General features: G+C 48.1%; 6 protein-coding genes across 8 annotated transcripts; 5 read left to right on the top strand and 1 right to left on the bottom strand.

Annotated features, from left to right (window-relative positions):
- Positions 1-893: 893 nt before the first annotated feature.
- LOC100832835 (expansin-A12) lies at positions 894-2,387 on the top strand. Its single transcript, XM_010230883.3, has 2 exons — positions 894-1,269; positions 1,406-2,387. The coding sequence occupies exons 1-2, from the start codon at positions 1,128-1,130 to the stop codon at positions 2,032-2,034; spliced, it is 771 nt and encodes a 256-aa protein (XP_010229185.1). The 5' UTR covers positions 894-1,127; the 3' UTR covers positions 2,035-2,387.
- Positions 2,388-3,937: 1,550 nt separating this feature from the next.
- LOC100832524 (expansin-A15) lies at positions 3,938-5,238 on the top strand. Its single transcript, XM_003562017.4, has 3 exons — positions 3,938-4,165; positions 4,280-4,610; positions 4,753-5,238. Exons 1-3 carry the CDS (start codon positions 4,021-4,023, stop codon positions 5,063-5,065), a joined length of 789 nt encoding a protein of 262 aa, XP_003562065.1. The 5' UTR covers positions 3,938-4,020; the 3' UTR covers positions 5,066-5,238.
- Positions 5,239-5,409: 171 nt separating this feature from the next.
- LOC100832216 lies at positions 5,410-9,340 on the bottom strand. The gene is made up of 3 exons (XM_010230881.3): positions 8,871-9,340; positions 6,267-8,173; positions 5,410-5,791 (listed from the first exon to the last, which is right to left on the bottom strand). The coding sequence occupies exons 2-3, from the start codon at positions 8,140-8,142 to the stop codon at positions 5,757-5,759; spliced, it is 1,911 nt and encodes a 636-aa protein (XP_010229183.1). The 5' UTR covers positions 8,143-8,173; positions 8,871-9,340; the 3' UTR covers positions 5,410-5,756.
- Positions 9,341-11,983: 2,643 nt separating this feature from the next.
- LOC100831613 (expansin-A25) lies at positions 11,984-13,157 on the top strand. Its single transcript, XM_014899478.2, has 2 exons — positions 11,984-12,546; positions 12,650-13,157. Exons 1-2 carry the CDS (start codon positions 12,089-12,091, stop codon positions 12,960-12,962), a joined length of 771 nt encoding a protein of 256 aa, XP_014754964.2. The 5' UTR covers positions 11,984-12,088; the 3' UTR covers positions 12,963-13,157.
- Positions 13,158-15,159: 2,002 nt separating this feature from the next.
- On the top strand, positions 15,160-16,564 carry LOC100844111 (expansin-A19). The gene is made up of 3 exons (XM_003558733.4): positions 15,160-15,522; positions 15,607-15,925; positions 16,027-16,564. Exons 1-3 carry the CDS (start codon positions 15,390-15,392, stop codon positions 16,337-16,339), a joined length of 765 nt encoding a protein of 254 aa, XP_003558781.1. The 5' UTR covers positions 15,160-15,389; the 3' UTR covers positions 16,340-16,564.
- A 1,646-nt stretch (positions 16,565-18,210) lies between these two features.
- LOC100843807 (la-related protein 1B) lies at positions 18,211-22,883 on the top strand. 3 transcript variants are annotated; one of them, XM_024455411.1, is made up of 6 exons: positions 18,211-18,739; positions 18,860-19,373; positions 19,509-19,614; positions 19,696-19,786; positions 20,916-21,017; positions 22,120-22,883. In XM_024455411.1, the coding sequence occupies exons 1-6, from the start codon at positions 18,488-18,490 to the stop codon at positions 22,444-22,446; spliced, it is 1,392 nt and encodes a 463-aa protein (XP_024311179.1). In that variant the 5' UTR covers positions 18,211-18,487; the 3' UTR covers positions 22,447-22,883. The 3 variants fall into 3 exon arrangements, with proteins under 3 accessions (XP_024311179.1, XP_024311178.1, XP_024311177.1); XM_024455410.1 differs by having other exon boundaries at positions 19,455-19,614; XM_024455409.1 differs by having other exon boundaries at positions 19,452-19,614.
- The last annotated feature ends 180 nt before the right edge of the window (positions 22,884-23,063 follow it).

Raw genomic sequence — 23,063 nt, 5'->3', positions numbered from 1 at the left:
CTGAACATGTCAGCTATTTATTTATTTTGCATCGTTCAAATCCAGAGGTTTGACCGCGTAATCTAGCAGGGATCAAACAAATAAAAAAGGTAGAAGTACTTGTACATCTAGAATCAGTTGCCCTAATAGTCCAACGGAGGAGAGGCCCTAGCTCGCTTAGCCACAGTGTGACAGTTGACTTGCAGCAAAAAGAGTTTCTTTCCGTAGATTCCAATCAACCAAGCAAGACAAAACGAGCTCGGTGGTCTATACCTCTCTTTACACCGCCAAATCCCTAACTGCCAGTACCTACCAGTGGGGACCCACCCCATCAGTGCTAATTTCCAACTCTTGGCGGGTACTAAACCGGTTAAGCGCGCGCGTCAACCGCCATAATCCAAGGGAGAGCATCATGGTTAGTGGCGCTTGCTTGTCGATCCGAGGACCCTCGGTAATCACGCGACCACTTTCCTCCTGTCCCTCGCGGTAATCCCATGTGATGTGATCCCAGTGCATGCAGAGACTCACGTGACGCTTTCCCCTCCTCCTGCCTCATCGAATCCATTTTGATCTCAGAAGATCAATCAGTTGTTAAACCCTCCAGACGATGATTGCTTAGTCGTACGTATACGTACGTACGTATCCCAAAAGATTAAGACTTGCAAAAAAAAAATTAAAAACAGCAGCTGGCAAAATTGTCAGGGTCGGCGGCTCGATCCACGCTGCAGATGAGGCGAATCTTTTCCGTCTCGTCTCGCCTTCGAAATCGTGGTATAGAAGCATGCATGCAGATGAGAGTTCTTTTTCTGGACGGCAGATAATTAATTATTTTGATCAAGAAAATCGACGAATCGTGGCGCATTTAAGGCTCTGGGTGCTGCAACAGGGGCGCCATCGCCGGCGCACGTGAGCCCGCGCCGGGGTTCGCGCGCGCCAAATCGATCAACTCCCGTGCCCTCCGTCCGCCTCAAATCGATCGAATCGCCCGAGCTTCCTATTTAAGCACCGCCGCAGCCATCGCTTTCCACCTCCTCACTTCAACTCGCACCGTTCCTGTAAATCGGTCGATCCCGTTACGTCCGTCGCCCGTCGAGTATACCCCAGGGACTCCGTGCATTGGCCCTGTACCTGAAGCCATATTTCGAGCAATGGCGCGCAGCAGAGCCTTGTTGTATCACTTGGCCGTCGTTGTCGCGGCTTGCCTCGCGGCGGCGACGCCCGGAGGCGCTGCCGACTGGATGAGCGGCTCCGCGACCTTCTACGGCGGGAGCGACGCCTCCGGCACCATGGGTATGCACGCAAAAGAACAACCACTATACCCTTTACTCGTTCCTTCTTCTGTCCGTGCAGTTTAATCTTGCACTTACTTGGGCGCATTTGCGCGCATGACATGAAGGATATACATAACTGATTAATTGATCACCAGGCGGGGCGTGCGGGTACGGGAACCTGTACTCGACGGGGTACGGGACGAACACGGCGGCGATGAGCACGGCGCTGTTCAACGACGGGGCGGCGTGCGGGGAGTGCTACCAGGTGCAGTGCGACAGCCAGAACTCGCAGTGGTGCAACAAGGGCGCCACGGTGACCATCACGGCCACCAACCTCTGCCCGCCCGACTACTCCAAGCCCAGCAACAACGGCGGCTGGTGCAACCCGCCCCGGAGGCACCTCGACATGGCCCAGCCCGCCTGGGAGAAGATCGGCGTCTACCGCGCCGGCATCGTGCCCGTCATGTTCCGCCGGGTGCCCTGCTCCAGGACCGGCGGGGTCCGGTTCACCATCAACGGGAACGACTACTTCGAGCTCGTGCTCATCACCAACATGGGCGGCGCCGGGTCCATCTCGTCCGTGCAGATCAAGGGGTCCAGGACCGGCTGGGTCACCATGTCCAGGAACTGGGGCGCCAACTGGCAGTGCAACAACTACCTCAACGGCCAGTCCATCTCCTTCACGGTCACCGCCACCGACGGCAAGAAGCAAGTCTTCCAGGACGTCGCGCCCGGCAACTGGAGGTTCGGCCAGACCTTCTCCAGCGCCGTCCAGTTCTACTAGCCACGCGTGCGCCTTAAATTCATCAGTCTACTCACCCCTTTTCTTTTCTCCTTTTCGCATTTGGGGACTTGCATATGGCAAGGAGACCTTGAAATTAGCTGCATTCTGATGGGAAACTACTACTAGTCGCCTGTTAGGTAGTAGGGGAACTATATGTCTACTGGCTAGGCGTACACGCACGGTGGTTTGCATGGCTGAGGTGGGTTCATGGGTTCGCCAATCGCCATGCCGCCTGGCCGGCCTCATCAGTTAATTACCCGCCGTGCCTGCCGCCTTGCGATATGAGATGTTTGCTCAGTATGAGACCATGGAAATTGTTCCAAGAACTATTCATATTTGATGTGTGGTTTTAACTGGGTGCCATGGTCATTATTGTTTCTCTTCCCGTATCCGTGGACTTTGACTGCGGTGAAATTGATACACATGCGTGATGCGGGGGCACAAATTGTTTAAGTACTCCGCATATGGGAAGTGGAGCATACGTGATTTTGACTATGCGTGCATAACGAATGTAAGAAGGCTGGGTATTTTAGAGGCATGTGGATGTGGCGTCACATCGGCCCGATGTAAAAGGGGTGGAGATCGAAGCGTGGTCTGAAGAGTAGAAAAACTGACAAGCGTCACGTTTTGGAGGTTCGAGCCCCAAAGTTACATGCATGGTCGTTGAGCTGGCAAGTGTGTTACAGTGTCATGCATGCTCTTGGTCGTTGAGTACGCGCGTTACGCTGTACACAATCTTTTTTTTTGGCGGGTACACAGTACACAATCTTTATATACGAGCCTTGATTACTAAGTTTCTTAACTATCAATTTAGATATCGTCTCACTGCAAACGCAACTTGATTTTGAGAACTTGCGTTAACATGGTTTTGAGTACAGTATGCACCTTAATGTTGATTCCTTGGCAATAACGGATGGTATCTCAGTCGTTGGAGTAGGTTTTGAACCCCCACTCATCCTAGCAATAATTTCCCCATGATTGTAATTGACCAGCCAGTTGAACACTGTTAGCAGTGCCGAGCTAGCCCAAAGTACTTCCACTCCACCATGTTCTCAAATACTGACCCATCCCGAGCTGACAGAAAAGAATACGAACGCTTCGGCCTGTCCTTCCATACATGGATACATGGATACCTCACCGTGGGCCTTTATCTTTACGTCTTGCCTTCTCGTCCAGCCCGATTCACCAAACATTCTCATTTGCCGAAGAACGTACAGCCAGCCTGCTTTAAAAAGGCTGGGCCACGGCACGATGATACAGGCCCATAACCCAGCAGCTCCTGTTACCCGACGTCACGCACGTGCGTGGCGCCCGCCCCTTCTTGCCACGATCCGTGTGCCGTGCAGCAGCAGCACCTCATGTGAGCTGCCGGTTCACTTACCAACAACCTCAGGATTCTCCTTATCACCAACCCGGCCGGCCGATCAACCCGTACGTCCTGCGTAGCATGTCAACTTTGTCAAGTCAATTAACAACCCAAGATGCCGAGATCGTACTGAGAAACCGGTAAACCGTAAACTAATCATTCCGCTGTCGAGCAGCATGCAGATCTGGACAGCATGCCGAAGTGGCGGTGTACTCTAGTGTTCGTAGTGAACATGGTGATATACAGCGGAACTGCGGAAGGATCAATACTACAAGGCTCACGTTGATGCAGATGGAAGAATTCTCTTCTTAATTACAGCCGAACTCGATCGGTGTGCATGGGAGAAGCTACGACGGATAGATTATGAAAGAAGGCGGTCGATCGCCGACCCGTCTGCCAGATCGACGCGTATAAAACCTCTAGCTGAGCGATCGATCGATATCGAGTACTCTCCATGCACGTGACGCCATTTGACTGCACACCGTCCAGCGTCCGGGAGATTATAGTTTCGCTCGATCGGAGTATTACATTAGCAGCAGCACTATTTAAGAACTGCACATACTGATGAACGCTGTCACTGGCGGCCACTCATTCAGACGCTCACGCTCGTGAAAAGAAAAATGGAGGTGCGGAGAAAACGATGGAGCTTCCTGCAACTGTTCGTCGCCGCGGCCTTGGCGTCGCGCTCCGCGCCGGCGGCGGGGGAGGAGTGGTCGAAGGGCTCGGCCACCTTCTACGGCGGCAGCGACGCTTCCGGCACAATGGGTACGCACTGTTGAAAGAATCTTGCTTCAATTCAAACTGCCAGTAGGTACAGTGGAGCGGTTAACCCCCTGGGCACAGCAACAACACAAGTGACAATCCATGGATGGGATGCAGGTGGTGCGTGCGGGTACGGGAACCTGTACTGGACGGCGTACGGGACGAGCACGGCGGCGCTGAGCTCGGCGCTCTTCAACGACGGCGCGGCGTGCGGGCAGTGCTACAAGGTGAAGTGCGACCACGAGTCGGAGCAGCCCCAGTGGTGCCTGACGCCCGTGGACAAGTCGGTGACCGTCACGGCCACCAACCTCTGCCCGCCCAACCACGCGCTCTCCGGCGACGGCGGCGGCTGGTGCAACCCTCCCCGCGCCCACTTCGACATGGCCCAGCCTTCCTGGCTCCAAATCGGCGTCTACAAGGCCGGCATCATCCCCATCCTCTACCAAAGGTTCCCCAAATAATCCTACGAGTACTTTTACACTCACCGTCCACATGCCATTTGGACGGTTAATTTGACTTGGTTAAATAAAAAAAGAAGAGAGAAGAAGATGGTGATTGATATATAATTTGTGATGTGCTTTTGTGTGTAGGGTGGCGTGCGAGAAGGAGGGAGGGGTGCGGTTCACGATGGGAGGCTTCGAGAGCTTCGAGCTGGTGCTCATCTCCAACGTGGGCGGGAGCGGGTCGGTGAAGGCGGCGTGGGTGAAGGGGAGCAGGACGGAGAGGATGCCCATGAGCAGGAACTGGGGCGCAAACTGGCAGTCGCTGGCGGCGCTCGCCGGCCACGCGCTCACATTCGGGGTCACATCCACCGGCGGCCAGACGCTCGTCTTCCAGAACGTCGTGCCGGCGTGGTGGCGCTTCGGCCAGGCCTTCACCTCGAGCCTCCAGTTCTCCTACTGAATTTGTTTGCTTGCTCGGCCTGCCTGCGTTTGATAGGCCAAAGGTCAAGCAATACTGAATACTGCTGGGGCTGAGAAGTGAGAATCCATCCATGGATGGCAGACGTTTGTATTCTTGCCCACTGAGTGACCAGTCGGTCTCGATGTGCAGGAAAAGGGTGTTGTCATTTTGAATTTTGCTTGTGGTCGTATATGTCGGTGAGAAAAATCTTATACGACCCAGGTCCAGAGCTCCCGATCCTTGGACCCTCTTCCGCATCAAAAATATGGCAAAACGGGAATCTCAAAGCAACAAGCCAATGCCACATTTTTTCCTAGAGTCCACCTAAACGGGTGTATCATCGATTAAAGAACAATACAAAGGTTTAACGATTACAACTTAAAGAACAATACAAAGGTTTAACGATTACAACTTAGCCGATATCGCCACGGCACACCACAAACAGTAATCCTACGGTCCTACCTAGCTCACTCGCACTAACAAAATCTGACCGTTGCCGATTGCAAAAGAAAAGAGGCAGATGCCAAACAGACACTCCCTTGATGGTAAAATAATGTACAAAGAACAACTCATATTGATGGTAAAATAATTATATTTCCTATAAGGGCATGTGCAACATAAACCAAAGAACATACAAGGAGTTGGATGGTTGAGATCAACGGCTGCTCAGTATCTGATATATCGCGATGGATCAACCAGGAAACCCCGTGCCCTCCATGACAACCTCTGTGTGCCATGAGAAATCAAATCCGTCAAGGCAGCAGATAACAAAACAAAATAGAACCAGCAAAATAGATAAGATATCTGTATGTACTAGCTGGAAGTAAAGTTAATTAACATGGTCATATATGTAGTGCATCGTTTCAAATGTACCTCGCTGGTTCAAGCTAATACATCAAGCAACCAATAAATAAGCAAGTATCCCGACAGAGTTAGTTTTGGATAGTTGCATGATCCTGACGTTAACTTGCTCTAAATTTGCTTTAGTCCCTCTCTTTTAAAAAAAAAAAATCCTAGAATGTGTCGTCAAACTACCTAAGACTACTGGTGCAGTTAGAACTATCAAATTAGCTATATGAAAATCATATAACTTGATTTGTCTTTTAAAATGCTTTCTGAAATACAGTTTTATTAGCATGTATTTATGTTAAGTGGTCAAAGTTTCATCTCATAGACATAACACATTGGCGGGAGTACTAACCTTGGAGTTGTAAGACATAGAATACCGAATGTTTGGAGCGATCGCGAGTAAGCTCCATCCTACTAAACCCAAAATCCCCACAGTTATAGTGTGCCAGCTGCAGCCAAACGAAACTGAGTGCCTCCCCACCTCTTGCCAGCTGCGCTGCATGTATCTCCGGCTGTGACTTGGCGGCAGCGTAGATGACGAGCCGCACCCACACCTCCTTGATCTCCTCCAGTGCTTCCTTGCCTGGCTGGGGTTCAAACCCTTTCAATTCTGTCATGATGTCGTTCTCTAACATGTCAGCTTGCCACTGATCCAATGTACCCACCGCACTAGCATTCAGAGGCAGCAAGGATGGGAGGGTCACCAGGAGGTGCATCATGTAGCGGGACAGTTTCCGGCAGACCTCCACCAAAACCTCGATATCTGCTGCTACATCTGCCTCAACGTCCGAGCAGGGGTATTTGCTCAGGTGTTGCTCGGTGAACATATGCATAAAGACAATAGCGAAACCAAAATCTGCGATGTAAAAAACCTGTGCGTATCTCAAGAGAGAGTCAAGATTTGGCCATTCCCGGATCTTCTCAAACTCGTGGGGTTCACAAACGAAGCGGACAACGGTCTCCTCAAGACACTCCATCACCTTATCTGCCTTGACGTACTCCGTGTCTAACAGCTTGCTTAGCCAAAATATTTTCTCCTTCTTAGCCCCGACTGATTTTGCCAACTTTCTGGTCATGCTCATCACTCGTTGACCGCACGAAGTTGGTTGGTCACTGCCCTCAAACCAGCACCTCAAGTTGTACTGCCCCATTGCATTTGACCACAATGGCCCCTTCTCCGGCCATCCAATGAGGCCGCTGGAGAAAAGAGACCAGGAAAACCGGGCAAGCCTGTCATATTTTTGAGCCTTAAACCATGCCCAAGTCCATGGTGACATCATGAATATAAATACCGCACAAACTTCCAGGAAAAAACCACCAACAAATAGTGAATATGTGATTGCAACATCAGCTCTGCTATAACCATATTTATTTCCTACAAAGAAGAGAATGAAAGCAACCAAAGCAGATATCTGAGAGATGCATCGGATTATAAGGCCACTCCTTGTTCTGAGCACAAGAGCCTTGGTGTAGAGATCATCATACATCATGCCAAGCTCAATCCCCAACACCTTGAGTGCTTGATTGGGTAGCCGGGCTCCCAAACCTTCACGACCAAACCTCATCTGACTACCAACAAACAAGGTTCGCCCAGCGAAAAAATTAAAGACATCGAGCATCGAACGCAGACCAGTGCAGACAACGTTAGAATAACCAACATCCCCATCAACCAATTCTGGAAACTGATGCTTACAGTGATCTCCAGTGGAGCTCTCAAGACTTTTATAGCTCCCACACTTGAGAGACCACGTCCTTTCTCCATACTTGAGAATCCCAGCGATAAACAAAAAGATACCTGAAACTAGAAACTCCACGCTGTGCCTTCCAATTGACTTCCAGAATACATATAAAGCTAGGATAACCTGCACCATTAGATTTAATAAATGCCTCAACCACAAGTTGTTGTCCTCCATGGCAAAAGCAGTGATAGTGTCCTGCCCGCCGAGATGGGTAAGGAGGAAGGGAGCCCAAAAGAAAGCTAGCGGATGGGTTCCCGTTATTGTGTCCCTTCCAGAGGTAGCACCCTCATGTTGTGAGAGGTAGCCAAGGGCATAAACTGCTATCATGTCTGCTCCCAAATAAGCTACCCAAATGGAGAGCCTAAGCAACATATTGATGCTACGCCGACGAAGACCGCCAGTGAAGAATAGGAATATTTGTATTGCAAAACTTAGAAGCACGAGAAGCTGAATTTCCCAACCATGATACAGTTTGACCAAGTTCTCCATTTTGCGCTAGATTTTCTCTATGTCGAATCACCTGTTGGTTACAAAAATCAATACAAGTTAGTGCGTATGGCTTTTACAAAAATAGAAAATTGCTTTGTATGCTACCATGGTTTTTTAAAAAAAAACTTGACCACGGGGAGAAGACATCAACTAGCTTTGTCTTAAGAAAGGGGAGTAACCCTTTAGGAAGGTATTCACATGACCTGTGAGCACCAATCACAAGTTCGGCTAGTGCAACTGCTTGGTAAATGATATGGCCTACGTTTTTGTTGAAGAATACATTAGGATAAGCAAAAAATTTAATCTAAAATCACTTTCCTTATACTACTACTTGTTTCTTGGTGGGAGAAAAAAACTATGTAGGCATCAAAGCATTCAGCTGCAATTCAGAAACTGAAATGTAGCATATTTTATTATTTCAATATCGCAAATAAGAATGCAAGAATCCATTTGTGATTCTATTTCTGGAGGAAGGAAGTCAGAAACAACTGGTTCTTCTCACACTGAATATCGATGCCTTTTACGTCTGGCCTGGCAGTTTTACTTGCACGATTTCCGGTGATTAACAGAGCCCATGCTTCTCGTAATAATAATGAGGTCATGTCGATTCGGTGAGTAGACAAGGGGAAATTTCACCAACATCAGAAATTTCGCAATCCAGTAGAACGGAGGGAGTATGAGCTAAACGGATCGATCAACAAGGTTTTCAGTTTTCACCAAGGGGTTACCTACAAAACCAGCAAGCAGCTGGGTGCAGGCCGCAATGACGCAGTTCCGGATGCCGCCGACAAAGCCACTCCGCTACGCGCTGTCGCGGTGACCGCATTTTCCCCGATGTTGCTCGCCACCGTGCCACCGGCCCATCATCTCCACTGCCGGTGCATCCCCGCTTCGCGCTTGCTCCAGGCAAGCATCCTCGGCCCCCGGATCCGCGCCGGCAGGCAACGGCGGAACCACCGCCGCCGCGCTTCTTGGTCTTGCTGGGTCCCGCAGGCAAGGCAAAGTCCTCGACTCCGGCAGCCGCTACGGCTTGCGCGCCGACAGCGACAATCCGTAGCTTCTTCGTCCCCCCGGACGCATCCGGCGGAGCGGAATGAGGACGACGGCGAAGGGGGATTGGAGGGGCGGCGCACCGGAGAGAGGTTGCGCGAGGGAAGCAAGGTACTGTCGGCTAAAGCAACAACCACCTTCTTAGACAGAAAAAAGAAAGTAAAATGGAAAATCGACTCGAGACACCGTTATTTCCTGACTTTTGCCAAACCATACTGTCCGAATGTGTATTTGCCAAGTATCATTACAATTTCGTGGACATTTATCGTAACACATTGTATTGTCCAAAACGGAAAGTTTGACTTTTTTTCAGATTGAATTATCATTCTACCCTTTAGCAAATGTGTCTAGAATTTTTCTTTGTTCGAAGCGTTTTCCTCTCCTGCAGAGTGTAGCAACACAAGGGACGAATGTCCACCTCAACCAACAGCGAACCCTAGTAGATGTCAAATATCGATTCGCAAAGAAAAAAATGTTCAAAATCGGATTTAAGATGGTCGTCGCCTAAGTAAAAATGTCAAATTCTCAATTTTAGTCGATGTAGTGTGTTCTAGCAAATGTCCACAAAATTATAATGGTACTGGGCAAAGACACATTCCGGCAGTGTGTTTTGGCAAAGGCCACAAAATAACGGTGTCCTCCAGCAAATTTCCCCAAAGTAAAATGTGCCCCGTGCTTTTTTTAAAGATGCAAGTAAGTCGTATATTTTTGAAAATGCAAATTTGAGTCTCAAAATTATTTTTAATGGTTTATCACAGTCGTATGTTTTTGACGCGTTTGATCCAAGCCACGTCGACTTGCCCACACGACAGTAACGAGATCAAACATAATCTTACCCCATGTCTTTCTCACCCACAAGACGAGTAACCACCAACAACTATTGTTGTTGCTGGATGAGCCGGTGCAGGGAGTGGCGAGAACGCCGCCTTGGCGGGGGAGAGCGGCGTGGCGACAAGAGGGAAGCGTCGATGGCTCGCTTGCCTGATTTGCCCCCAAGCTACCAATGTGGTCGTTGGCCGGCTCGGTCCTGGCGGCATAGGGAGGGGTCGTCCGGGCCGGCCAACGGCTTCCCGACGGCAAAAAGGGACCGCGTCTCCTCTTCCTCTGGTTCCTCCATGGCGCCACCCCCATACACTCGACGAGGTGCTCTTCCACGAGCTTCGGCTGTCCAACCTTGAGATCCATCATTCACCTGTTGCGCTTGCTCGCCATGGCCGCACTGGCGTATCTCCGGGCAGGAGGCGCAGGGCGTGAAGGTCATGCCGGAGCATCATGGGGGCTGTCGAAGCGGTCCAGCGCAGATTTTAGGGCCAGTAGCACCGATGGTCATCGGAGCGAGGTGGGTAGAGAAAGATTATGAGAAAGTAGAGGCCGTGATTGGTGAGGCACGGAGAAGAAGAGGGACCATGAAGTGGAAAAAAGAGAAAGATGAGGGGTTTTTGCAAAATTACATTTGATCGGGTTACCCGTGATGTGGGCCCAAGCCGATGTGGCATGAGCAAATGAGTCAAATCGTCATGCTAGCTGCAGTTCAAATACATCGAAACATACATAGGACTTCTTATGAACTTCAAAGATATATGACTAACTTGACACCTTTAAAAAAAAATAGGAGGACTTGCAAGTCGAAGCTTATTATTTACCCACTTGGCAAAAGAAACTTGTAACTTTCTACAACCGAACATCTGCAACTTTTATGGGTTCAGATTCCCCTGATAGCATTGACACTCGTTAATGGTTCTAATAGTCGAGGTAACGTTAGTAGTTTGTTTGGCATCTATACAAGTAGTCCTAGCGAGTATCATTTGCTTGACATTTATAAAAGTAGTCCTAGCAAGTATCGTTTGCTTGGCATTTTGAAAACAGAGCATGAGTACTTGGGAGATTTTTGTTAGTCTTGTCGTGTGGCATTGCCGAAGTAATCACTGCTTTGTGTCCACAGAAAACGTAGAGTTATGAACCAGCTGTACCCATCCATGGAAAGCTGTCCAAAGAAACGGACAGTGCACAATTATATGATAATTTTTTTCTTCTTTTCGGGGAAAGGACATGAATATATGAACAGACGTACCTAATCAATAGGTGATCGATAGAACGGTGGCAAGCTAGCTCTGCTTTGGTCAGAATGAACTGCTTCTGTGATCTTATGAGAAACCCAGAAACAACACTTCGTACAGTACAGCTTCATAACTAATCTCCCTCTAAGATGCAGCCAATTAAGCAGAGGAAGTACGTACGGGCAACTAAACCGCTGACTCTTTCAGCCAGATTAATTGCGAATGCTTACGTATCTACGTACGTACGCGGGTAGGTCAATTAGCACGGACGTACTTGTTTATCCACCTCCCGGCCACAATCCATGTGATAACATCGCTGGCCCTCATGGCCTCATATGGGTCGATCAGATCGTCTCCAACTAATGGATCTGCATACGAGAGACGATAAGCCATGCGAGTTCATTCCAAAATCATAGTCTAATCACGACTTCGAGCCGGCAAGTAGTAGGGATGACACGGAAACATGCAGCAGGGTGCATGAACACATGGTGGTACGAATACTATAGTTTTCAGGAGATCGAATCGTAGACAAAAATGACACTCCATATGCTACATGCATCGAATAATCTCTCCCCGGCCGGGCCAACACGCGCAATTCTCGCTCGCTCGAGTTCAAAGTCTTCCTGGCATCAATTTGCACCGCTCGCGCATGTGACCGCGAGCTCCGATCGCACTGGCCACTGGGATATATATCCATCGAATATGTAGCATGTTCTCTGGCGCCATTCCTTGCGCTGCTCTGACAATTCCTCCTATATAAGACAAGCCACCCTATTTGCACCAGTACACTCCTTCCAAGTGTTCTCTGCACATTGCTCTCTCTCAGCAAGTCAGCATAGATGGAGTACTACAGGATGCTCGCAACGCTGGCCTTCCTGGTAGCGGCGTCCTGCAGCTTGGCGCCGGTGGCGAAGGCCGGCTGGAGCCAGGGGACGGCGACGTTCTACGGCGGCGCCGACGCGTCCGGGACGATGGGCGGCGCGTGCGGGTACGGGAACCTGTACAGCACGGGGTACGGCACGGCCACGGCGGCGCTGAGCACGGCGCTGTTCAACGACGGGGCCTCCTGCGGGCAGTGCTACCTGGTGATGTGCGACGGGTCAAAGTCCAACTGGTGCAAGGGCAACGGCGCCACGGTGACCATCACGGCCACCAACCTCTGCCCGCCCAACTGGGCCCTCCCCAACGACAACGGCGGCTGGTGCAACCCTCCCCGGCCCCACTTCGACATGGCCCAGCCCGCCTGGCTCCAGATCGGCGTCTACAAGGCCGGCATCATCCCCGTCCTCTACCAGCAGTAATTAAGCCCACCGGCCGGCCCACGATCACATTACTTCCAGCCTTAATTCCAGGTGATATCTCCATTAATTGCTGATCGAAGCTTTGATTTTCTGTTCTAGGGTGAGGTGCTGGAAGCAGGGAGGGATCAGGTTCATGATCGGAGGCTTCAACAGCTTCGAGCTCGTGCTGATCACCAACGTGGGCGGGCCGGGCTCGATCAGGGCCGTGTCGATCAAGGGCGAGAGGACGGACTGGATCCAGCTGACAAGGAACTGGGGCGCCAACTGGCAGTGCACGGCGGCGCTGGCCGGGCAGGCGCTCTCCTTCGCTGTCACCTCCACCAACGGCGAGACGCTCTACATGTACAACGTCGCGCCGTCGTGGTGGCAGTTCGGCACCACCTTCACCAGCAACAACCAGTTCAGCTATTAATTAATTAACCAATTAAGTACAGTAATTCATTGGCGATCGAATTCGTCTGCGAGCAAGCAGTACACGAATCGGTCGATTTCAATCTGGAGAAATATTTCGTTCTTTTTTGTAACATGTACGTACATGCATCCTTATGCTAGGTAAAGAAATATGTAACATATATTATTATATGAGCTCAGATGTTGCTTGCTGGGATTCCCTTTCGTCAGATTAACAGCTAATCAACGACGTAACATAATAGTGAGTAGATCTAAATGAAGAAGAAGAAGAAGTAGCAGCAGTATAGCAGGCTTAGTCAACATGCTTCATGCATGTGCATCTAACAAGATGTCAACGTGTACGTATATACATGCTATGCATAGTCAGCTACTCAATCACCGGCCGGCATTTATTGGGCATAGAATAGAGTCCGTTCTCTAGGCAAGTGAAAAATCCATAAAATTAACTCTCTATTCAAAGTTCAGCAGAAAATAACCTTATGCCAAACTTAACTCTTTTGCTCAACGTCTGCATTGTTAAGTTTGGGTAGCTTAACGCGCAATAGATAAGGCCTTGGAAAAACTTAGCTTTAATTTTTCGCAAGGAAACGAGAAAATGGAGGTCTTCGGCCCGCAAATGGAGGTCAAACCTCATACTAGCATATAAGCATGTGCTGTCACTGTCATTGCATTCTACTCCGTATTCATTTTTGAGTGAAGCTATTGTCATGGCACAATTTTTTTAGCGAAAATTGTCATGGCACATGATTAACTTGCCGTTGAAAAACAAACTTGCCATCACGGATGGAGGACTGGAGGTGTCGAGAGAAAGCCTGGCACGAGGAGGAAAGTTTCGGCCTGGCCCATGTTCCAGTTAAGTCCAATGATGGGTCTACTCTCGGTTTTGCATTCTCTGGGAAACAGTGAGCCAGTGAGGAACACAGGAGAACGAACAACGCCATTTTCGGGCTTTTTAGTGTTACTCTCTCCATTTCATAATTCTTATCGAAATATTACATGCATCTAAATATTTTTTTAAAACAGATACATTTACTTTTGGTCAAATTTTAGACAAAAATTATGCAACGGAGGAGGGAGCAGTTAATTGTAATGGGCCTACTCGAAACGGTTCATGAATCATGGCCCAGTATTTAAGATTTAGGTAGCGTAGTTTGGGCTAATATTCACTCGGCTTTTTTTTTCTATGAACTTCAGTGGGCCTATCAGTTGCCTTGTAGGTGCATAATTCAGTTGGCAAAGTTTCTGAAACTAATTAACTGGAACGTGCTTATTACTCCTTTTTTTTTTGCGGGAAGTGCTTATTACTCTTTGATAATGAAAGTTTGAAGATAGCTTACCACGATTTGTCGCCTGGTGACGTCCTATATTACTCTTATTATTCGAAGGGGTATGGTTGATGTAAGTGGTGGATGCATGCATCAACGGAATCTAAGGTGAACAGATTGGCATGATGCTTTCTGTTGATTGCACTCTGTTTTCTCTGTTTTTACTGAACTAAATTGGTCTCCACTCCAAAGCGAGCATGTTACAAACATAAACTTTGCATGCCGTGGCGTGCTTATCCTGTAGAAGTTTAATTGATTCAAACAGTATAATACAAAGAAGAGACGTGGATATAGAACCATGGAAGTGGTGCATATACTAATCATCCAGTAATCATGTCTTCTAGGGCTTTTCAAGGTAACCATGTCCATGTTTGTTGCAGCTGTTTGACCTAGCATTGGCAGCGAACAAATATGATGTTTGTATTGCTTGACCGCTTCTAAGTTTAGGTCGATTCCATAGTTATAAGCGAGAGTCGTCGTCCATCAGTTGCGTTGTATAAGGATTAATTCGAGGGAGTTGAGGTTGCAGTTAGGCAGTTTTAGTTAGTGGTCGCTAGCGGCGCACCCAGCACTACCGAAAGAACAATTATGAAAGCTAAAATATCCGGCTTTCGGTTTCAGCTTCTGGCTAATCCAATTTAAAATCTGACGGTTGGAATAATGGAATGTGGGTAAGCCAAGAGAAGTAAAACAGAGCTAGCAGACTCTGGGTAAACTAGACTATGGATGAATGTCAGATTAGTTGTTTAGTTAAGCCATCGTTTCGGATGGAATTACAAAAAGACAGAAGAGCTCCTCAGACCCTGCAGTTTCAATCATAAGAACGCCCAAGTCAATCCGCGGACGTTGCAGAGCCATGTGCAAACATACGATCGTTGGAACATCGGTTGCATTTGCAGCAATTATTCCTCTCGATCCATCGAACGGAATCCAAGCCGGGCTCCTGAGTTCCCCTATTTAAGCAGCAGCAATGTCGCAATCATTCCTCACCTCCAAAATCCAGTCGCCACAACATCCAAAGCTAGCTGCAAAGCCGTGCTACTTATCTTGAGCACAACACACAGTCTTCTACTGCTAGCTGAGTCTGCGGAGTCCAGGAGAAGATGACGGGGAAACGTTCCGTGCGTCTGTTCGCCGCTGTTCTGGCAGTAGCACTGTGCTTTGCGCCGGCCAAGTCCGACTGGCTTCCGGCCACCGCCACCTTCTACGGCGAACCGGACGCCTCCGGCACCATGGGTACGCTAAAAATCAAGCCCCCAACACCTCCGGAACGACCAAAATGGACGTAAAATGTGGTCTGATTTCTGAATATTTATACAGGTGGTGCGTGTGGGTACGGGAACCTGTACGACCAGGGTTACGGGGTGAGCAACGCGGCGCTGAGCACGGCGCTGTTCAACGACGGGGCGTCGTGCGGGCAGTGCTACCTGATCATCTGCGACACGAGCAAGACCGGGTGGTGCAAGCCCGGAACGTCCGCCACGGTGTCCGCCACCAACTTCTGCCCGCCCAACTGGACGCTCCCCAACGACAACGGCGGCTGGTGCAATCCTCCCCGCTTCCACTTCGACATGTCCCAACCTTCCTGGGAGACCATCGCCATCTACCGCGCCGGCATCGTCCCCGTCCTCTACCAACAGTACGCAAATCTAGCTCGCGTCCATCAATCAAAATTGCTCCCAATAACACGATGGATGAACTCATGAACTGACGATGTCTTGTGGGATGTGCGTTGTGCAGGGTGAAGTGCTGGAGGTACGGAGGGGTGAGGTTCACGATTGCAGGGTTCAACTACTTCGAGCTGGTGCTGCTGACCAATGTCGGAGGGAGCGGGTCGGTGAAGAGCATGGCCGTGAAGGGGCCTAACACGGGGTGGATCCAGATGTCCAGGAACTGGGGGGCAAATTGGCAGTGCCTGGCTGGGCTGGAGAAGCAGCCGCTCAGCTTCGCGCTCACCTCCACCGGCGGGCAGTACCTCGTCTTCCAGGACGCCGTCCCCGCCGGGTGGCAGTTCGGACAGACCTTCAGCACCTATCGCCAGTTCGACTACTAGAACAACGAGATCGAAATGTTGACTGTTCATTGCACACGTTCTTCTTCTTCGATTCATTTGATTTCGGTACAGTCGCTTGATTCCTTGACATGTTCATTTTGCCTGTTAGAACGAACTGTGTAAAAGTCACTTATTCAAAATTCATCATTGATTATCTGAACGCCAAATATTTACATACTGGAGATTTTTCCAGCCATCCTAATACAGTACTCCCTTCTTCCCATATTAAGTGACTTTTTATTACATGTATCCAGACGTTTTTTAGACATAGATAAATTCATATTTGAACAAGTGGGACGGACAGAGTACAACGCATGCATCTCTGTCATGTGCATGTTTGGTGATTAGTGATGACAACGGAAAACTGATAAGCAGGACAGGTCCCTCGATTAATTGCGAGATTACTGGCGCAAGGAAAGAAAACCGGAATTCTTGCAAAAAAGAAAAGAAAATGAAGCGCGTGCAATTAGCAACGTGAAAAACACGCTTGCGTTGCGTGCGTGCGGGCGTGCGTAGGACAGAATGCCCGGATCTCAACCCGTAGAAAAATACTCCTACAGTTTGGACGGCGCAGGTTTGTCGACGGGACACACGGCGCTTGATCAACGGACCGATCTCGATGGAAGCGTCGTGTGAGGGAGCGAGGGAATCTAAAGGTCCGAACGGGACGAGTAACCGCTGCAATTTAGAAGTCAGCTGGGTGATGGCAGCAGTGACGGGTGGAGACTGGCACGTTGGTGATTCTAGCCAGGAACATTTAATCGTTCCGTGGAGACGGGAAATTGCGCACTGGAGTACGTCACTCGTGATACTGGCTACGCGTAACTACCATGCTAAGAAGAGGAGAAATATCGCACCATGGATGGATGAGAAATTGGTAAATGGGTAAATACTCTGCTAGGGTTAGAATTGGATGGGTAATTGGTACGCACCTGTATTTGTATTTGTCACCGCGTTGCCTATTCAAATTCTTGACCAAATTTACTTATTGTTTGGGCTATGTGTCTGCGCACCTACCGTTTCTGATCGGCGGCTATGTAAATGCGAAATATATACTACTACCTACTCTCGGATGCAAAGCCATTTCAAAAATACTCCGTACATAACTCTTTTTTTATGCACAGAATAAATGGAATAATTGTACTGGAGTACTAGCACTATCACGTCTTAGAGCAAGATTAATAGTTACAGCCTGTTGCTGGCTGTAAACTTTGCCATGTCATCTTTAAGTAGTATAATAGCTAACATGTATAATAAGTTGACTATAAGAAACACTATTAATTAATAGCAGGCCCACGTTACGGTTTCAAGGGGGCCTAAGAGCACGTGTTGCAGGTGTCTACTAGTTAACAACTCACTTTTTTCCTCTCTCCTCTAACTAAGCACTTTAAATTTTCGTAGCTAGCTTATAGCCCACTGTCAATTCTTGCTCTTACTGTTCTCCGTCCGCTAATTCCGCGGTAGTATTTATTAGGCGAGAGAATGGAATTGATCTCGCCCAGCAAAAGCAGGATCGAATCGAGGCGCCGCCGGTGGATTTCCGGAATCCCACCGAAAACGTCGCGACAATCCCATCCTTCTTTCCTTTCCTCTGACGTGGATCCTCCGCAGCCTTCCAGCCATCGATCCTCCATCGGACGGCCCTTCCGCACGCCAAAAGCGTCACCGCCAACAACTCCCAACGCCCGCTAGCCAGCTGGGCCCACGCGTGCCAAGCAGGCACACGCCAGCGCGAAGAAACGCTAGAGCGGCGGGCACAGTGGGGGGCCCGGCGGCATCAGGGCCGTCGACCTGGATCGGACGGCGTAGCGGGAGTGGTGTGTGAATCGCCTGGGCCGCGTGCGGGCGGCTTTTGTCAGTCCGTCCGCCTGGGGCAAAGCGAAGGAAAGGGGGAAGGAAGAAGGCAAAGGGGAAGGAAGAGAGCAGCGAGCCGCCGCGCCGCACCACCGCCGCCGACTCTCCTATCCTCTCCTCCCCGATCCGATCGCCCTCGCGGCAATATTTGGAACCCGGAAACCCTCGGCGCCGATCGCCCCATCCGTATATGCCGTACCACTGATCGATCCCGCCGCCGCCGCCGTCATCCCCGTCGCTCGTAATCGCTCTGTGGGGGAGCGGCGCCGCCCGATCGGATTAGAGGTGTGGACGATGGCTTCCGTCGCTGACTCGCCCGCGGCCGTACCCGCTGGCGCGGGGACGCCGCCCCAGTCCGGGAGTCCTGTTGCGGCGAAGAGGGCCGCCACCACCGCCTGGAAGCGCCCGGAGAACGGGCCGGTGCCGGTTCTGATGGCGCCCGCAATCATGGACGCCGACTCATGGCCCGCGCTGCCTGGGCTGGTCTCTCCCCAGCCGCCGACGCCGCCTAAGGCCTCGCCTAAGGCCGCTCCTCCCCCGTCCACTGTGAGTTTAGTTCATTTCAGTAGTTCAGTTGTTCGATTCATTAGTATTGCTGGATTCGGATTTTGTCTCGGTGTTTGATTTCATGGGTGATTCATTTAGTATTATTGGGAATTGTTTCAGGGGGCAATGATCTCCCCGGTCTCTCTGGGCGACTCCGGCGCTCTGGATGCTAACTCTGATCATGAGGCGCTGGTGGACAGTCCACCGGCCCGGCGTGCTTCCGTGTTCTCTGAAGGGGATGGGCTGGAGATCCGTGCCCCTGGTCCTGAGCCATCCCCAGTGTATTCGCCTAATGCCAGGAGCAACGGCGGGGGTGATCATCATCATCAGAACGGCCGTTTCGGTTCCCATCCCCATGGCCGAAGCGGCGGCTACGGCGGGGGGAACAGACGGGGTAATGGTGGAGGTGGTATTCGACATGGACACGAGTACCACGGCGGGTTTGACGGGCCACGGCGTGGCGGTGGCCGAAGGGATGGACATGGGCCAGGGCACCAGCAGCGCGGTCAGCAGCCATCGTACATTAGGGCTCCTCCTCCTCTGGCTGTTGTGGCGGCGCCACCTCCTACACCATCATTTGTTGGCCCTGCTGCTCCACAGACACCACCTTATGGGCCGCCTATGAGTTTCCCTGGTATGCCATACATGTGGTTTGTAAGAACATGGCATTGTGCTTTTGTTATGTTGCCTTAATTTGCTTTATTTTAAATAGCAGAGATGGCACCTCATGTTTACTATTTTGCCGTGCCCCCCTCGGATGGCCTTCAAGCCCTTCCTTTTGTGCCTCCTCCTCCAACCCCTCCTCCAGCCATGTTAATTTCTCCCTTCGAACATCTTCAAAGGCAGCTGCTGGTGCAAATAGAATACTACTTTAGGTATTTGTTTGTCTATATTTATGGGGAACACTTTGTCATAGCTAAGGTCATTTTATTGAATCGCTTGTTCATGTTTTGCAGTGATGAAAATTTGTGCAAGGATATATACTTGCGGCAACATATGGATGACCAGGGTTGGGTGCCAATATCCTTGATTGCTTGCTTTAACCAGGTCGGTTTGCAGGTTTTACATTTTCTTTTGTGAGAAAAATGCACACCAATAGGAAATTTGTTGCTATAAGCAGTATTAGTCTAATAGGAAATTCATCAGTGGCATAAAAGAAAATTTATAAACAGTGTAGTTATCTTCTGGTCATGTTATATAGTCATTTGATTACTGGTTGCCATCAAATGAGGGACAGAGAGATCACATTTAGCAGTTATGATTCATTTAAACTGAATGGCAGGATAGCCATTTTGCTATTAATTGGGCATTGGATTTATAGTACTGGTGTAGTTGATATAACTTAGGCAGAAGAGTCGTGCCTAGAAACCTTAGTATCTATTACATGAAGCTACATTTCTTTGCCCCATCAGAATTTGGTTCATGCACATCTTTAGATAAATTTGTTTGAAGTTACTTTTCAGACATGTTCTTATTTTGTACATGATCTATGTTTGGCGACTCACTTCCAAACACTGGCCATCACGTTCTGTTATTTAAACTACTCCCTTTATTCAGAAATATAGGGCGTCTTTGATGCATGCAGTCAAAATTTTGTGACTTGGACCACTTGTTTGTGGGAAACAATATGTATTGACTATGCGAAAAATGACGCCACTGAATTGTTACAAATTTCTTTCTTGTTATGTCCTTAAATCTTTTTTGACTATGCAGAATAGACTCACCTAGGTTGGTTTGTTGTGTTCCTAATACCCTATTCCCTCTTATTCCAAGAGAGTGAAGCATTGAGTTGTGGTTTATTCACAAGGCCAAATATTTTTTTACTCTACCAACTATCAAGTTTGAAAGGGAACTACCTTTTTTTTTCTGCTACTCTTTATGTTGTATGGTACCTGTCAGGTTTGATCGTGTGGACAACAGTTTGCTCTTTATTCTACATCATACATCATTAAGCTATGATAGCTGTGAAAATTTGTACTGGTGCATCCGTTAATATAAGAAAGGGTTACTACCTATACCTAGTAAATGCTTATAAGAAAGGGGTACTACCTAGTAAACGCAATGTCCATGCTAAGCATAATAAAACAAGACAACTCTGCCTGGAATATTCAAATATATACTTTGCTCTGTTTTTTTATTGAAGGAACTCTTGGCTCACCTACATTGTTTTGCGCAGGTCAAAAATTTCCTATATCGCATTGCACAAGTAAGAAAGCTCACCAATACTTTACAGTTTATTTTGGATACAGTCCGGCAGTCTCTTGTGGTGGAAGTTCAGGTAATCCACTGTTCATGTTATTTACCATTGATGTGACTTCAGTTAAAAAATTCACATATTTTTTGTCACATGAATATGCTATAAATTATAAAGTGTTGATTAATCAGATGCTATAAGTCTTTCTTTGCTAGATCTTTTTAAAGGGTTAAACATGATGAGCTCTTGCTAAAGATGTACCCCTTTTTTTTTATAGATGGGAACGTTCCAAGGAAAATATTTTCTTTTGTTTTGTAAACTTAGCATCATCGCAAATATAGATACCATAATTCAGATTTAAAATTTTATTTCAAAAGTTGTATCCGTAGGCTTTATGCTATATTAGCGTGGCATACCTTTGAGTACACATAACTAGATAAGAATGTTGGAGCACATACTCAATTCATGTCCAATTCTCCAGTTTATCCCTGCTTGTGTATTTACAGAATTTGATTCCAATTTTGTACTCCCTCTGTTCAGAAATATAAAGGCATATAATTTTGGGACATTCTTTACTATTAGTATATTTTGATGGTCAGCTGCACAAAGGGACCTTGAAGTGGTTGGTTAATAGCACCTTTTGATGGTCTTTTATTCCTTAAGCTGCCTTTTTATTTCTTCACTGTGCCGTCACTTGCAAAGTTCCTTTGGTTAAACTAAACAAGAAAATATTGATTACAATTAGTACATTGTAAATGATTGATCACCAGCGATACTTGAATCCTTGAAGATAATAGTGACATGTTGAAGCTACCACCCCCAGCGCCCCGCTACTGTTGACAAAATGTAGTTCACGCCCTCATCATTTGCTTAATCTTCTCTATCCCACCCAAATCACCCCCTTATGTGGTTTACCCCCTGTTTTGCCATGAACAAAATCAATGATTATACACGTATGAAACAAGATGAATAACAATGAAGTTCGCTTTAACAAGTGCACAATACAATCCACTCGCTGCTTTGCTCAATATTACATACTCTTTTGCTTTATATCAGTTGCATATAAATGAAACCTCCCGAATATTTCAACTTAGCTATTTGAATATATTTTTGCTGACATATGAATGATCAGTTGGTCACTCCGTACTTCTCTCTGAAAAAGGCCTAACTTTTAATGTTTTGTCAGGGTGACAAAATTCGGAGGCGTGCGAGATGGGAGATTTGGTTGCTTCCAAGATCAAATTATTCTGCTGGAAATACGTCTGGCTCACTGTCCCCTGTGACATCCAACATTGATTCATTGGTATCTCAGTTTCAATCTGTTGGACTTGAGGGGACAGCATACCATCCAAATATGCAAGCAATGCCCAGTCAAGCTTTCCTTGCTAGGTCAGCAACTTCAGTTAGCATAGGCTATCAGGCACCTACCTTTGGAGGACTACACAGCAACGGCAGTGAACCTATTTTTGGGCAGAGGACCGCAAGAAGTTTACTCAGGAGCGATACCTTTTGAGCTTATACACAAGAAAGAGAGCATGCCGAGTTTTCACTGGTTACGGCACGCTAGCCTCCTCTACTAGGATGAGGAATGAAGATCCAGTTTGTTCCGAAAAAACAAAAAAAAAGGTAATTTTTTTTTGGAGAAATAGAGATAGAGGTACACAAAAAAACTGAAAAAAATAAAATTAAAAAAAATATGAAAAACGAAAATGAAAAAAAAATAGTTAGTGATATATGCGTGACATCTGAATTTTCATGGTTGAGCTTTTGCATTTTCGGAGATGGGATATTATATGTCAGGTTTCTGCATGAATGGTGGACAGTCCGCTCTTTGTGTGTAAACTGAGTTATCCTAGACATCATGAATGTTATCGTTCGAGGTCTGTTGAAACCGGACAAAATTATATATAAAAAGTGACATTAGTAATACTTCTTCTCTTCGTTCTTTTACGTTTCGTTTTGTTATGACCACCTTGTTTTATATGTTTGCATGGTCGGTACTGAAATGGTGCTTTCGTGTGCTGAGGCTTATCGTGGAGATCGTTCTCTGTAGCTCCACTTTATCTGGCAGGTTCTATGTCTGCTAATCTCTTTTCGCTCTTGACCCAGTTTGAGCGGTTTTGGTGATGT

This window comes from Brachypodium distachyon, chromosome 1, assembly GCF_000005505.3.
Source record: "Brachypodium distachyon strain Bd21 chromosome 1, Brachypodium_distachyon_v3.0, whole genome shotgun sequence".
NCBI lineage: Eukaryota > Viridiplantae > Streptophyta > Magnoliopsida > Poales > Poaceae > Brachypodium > Brachypodium distachyon.
The sequence above is the reverse complement of the archived record's forward strand: the minus strand, read 5'-3'. Positions and strand labels throughout refer to the sequence as shown.

Coding starts and splice junctions, on each gene's coding strand:
- LOC100832835 (XM_010230883.3), top strand. CDS start 1,128: ATGGCGCGCAGCAGAGCCTTGTTGTATCACTTGGCCGTCGTTGTCGCG. Junction 1,270..1,405: donor CGACGCCTCCGGCACCATGG/GTATGCACGCAA, acceptor ATTGATCACCAG/GCGGGGCGTGCGGGTACGGG.
- LOC100832524 (XM_003562017.4), top strand. CDS start 4,021: ATGGAGGTGCGGAGAAAACGATGGAGCTTCCTGCAACTGTTCGTCGCC. Junction 4,166..4,279: donor CGACGCTTCCGGCACAATGG/GTACGCACTGTT, acceptor GATGGGATGCAG/GTGGTGCGTGCGGGTACGGG. Junction 4,611..4,752: donor ATCCCCATCCTCTACCAAAG/GTTCCCCAAATA, acceptor TTTTGTGTGTAG/GGTGGCGTGCGAGAAGGAGG.
- LOC100832216 (XM_010230881.3), bottom strand. CDS start 8,142: ATGGAGAACTTGGTCAAACTGTATCATGGTTGGGAAATTCAGCTTCTC. Junction 5,792..6,266: donor CTATGTCTTACAACTCCAAG/GTTAGTACTCCC, acceptor CATGGCACACAG/AGGTTGTCATGGAGGGCACG.
- LOC100831613 (XM_014899478.2), top strand. CDS start 12,089: ATGGAGTACTACAGGATGCTCGCAACGCTGGCCTTCCTGGTAGCGGCG. Junction 12,547..12,649: donor ATCCCCGTCCTCTACCAGCA/GTAATTAAGCCC, acceptor TTTCTGTTCTAG/GGTGAGGTGCTGGAAGCAGG.
- LOC100844111 (XM_003558733.4), top strand. CDS start 15,390: ATGACGGGGAAACGTTCCGTGCGTCTGTTCGCCGCTGTTCTGGCAGTA. Junction 15,523..15,606: donor GGACGCCTCCGGCACCATGG/GTACGCTAAAAA, acceptor ATATTTATACAG/GTGGTGCGTGTGGGTACGGG. Junction 15,926..16,026: donor GTCCCCGTCCTCTACCAACA/GTACGCAAATCT, acceptor TGCGTTGTGCAG/GGTGAAGTGCTGGAGGTACG.
- LOC100843807 (XM_024455409.1), top strand. CDS start 18,488: ATGGCTTCCGTCGCTGACTCGCCCGCGGCCGTACCCGCTGGCGCGGGG. Junction 19,374..19,451: donor GCCGCCTATGAGTTTCCCTG/GTATGCCATACA, acceptor TATTTTAAATAG/CAGAGATGGCACCTCATGTT. Junction 19,615..19,695: donor CAAATAGAATACTACTTTAG/GTATTTGTTTGT, acceptor CATGTTTTGCAG/TGATGAAAATTTGTGCAAGG.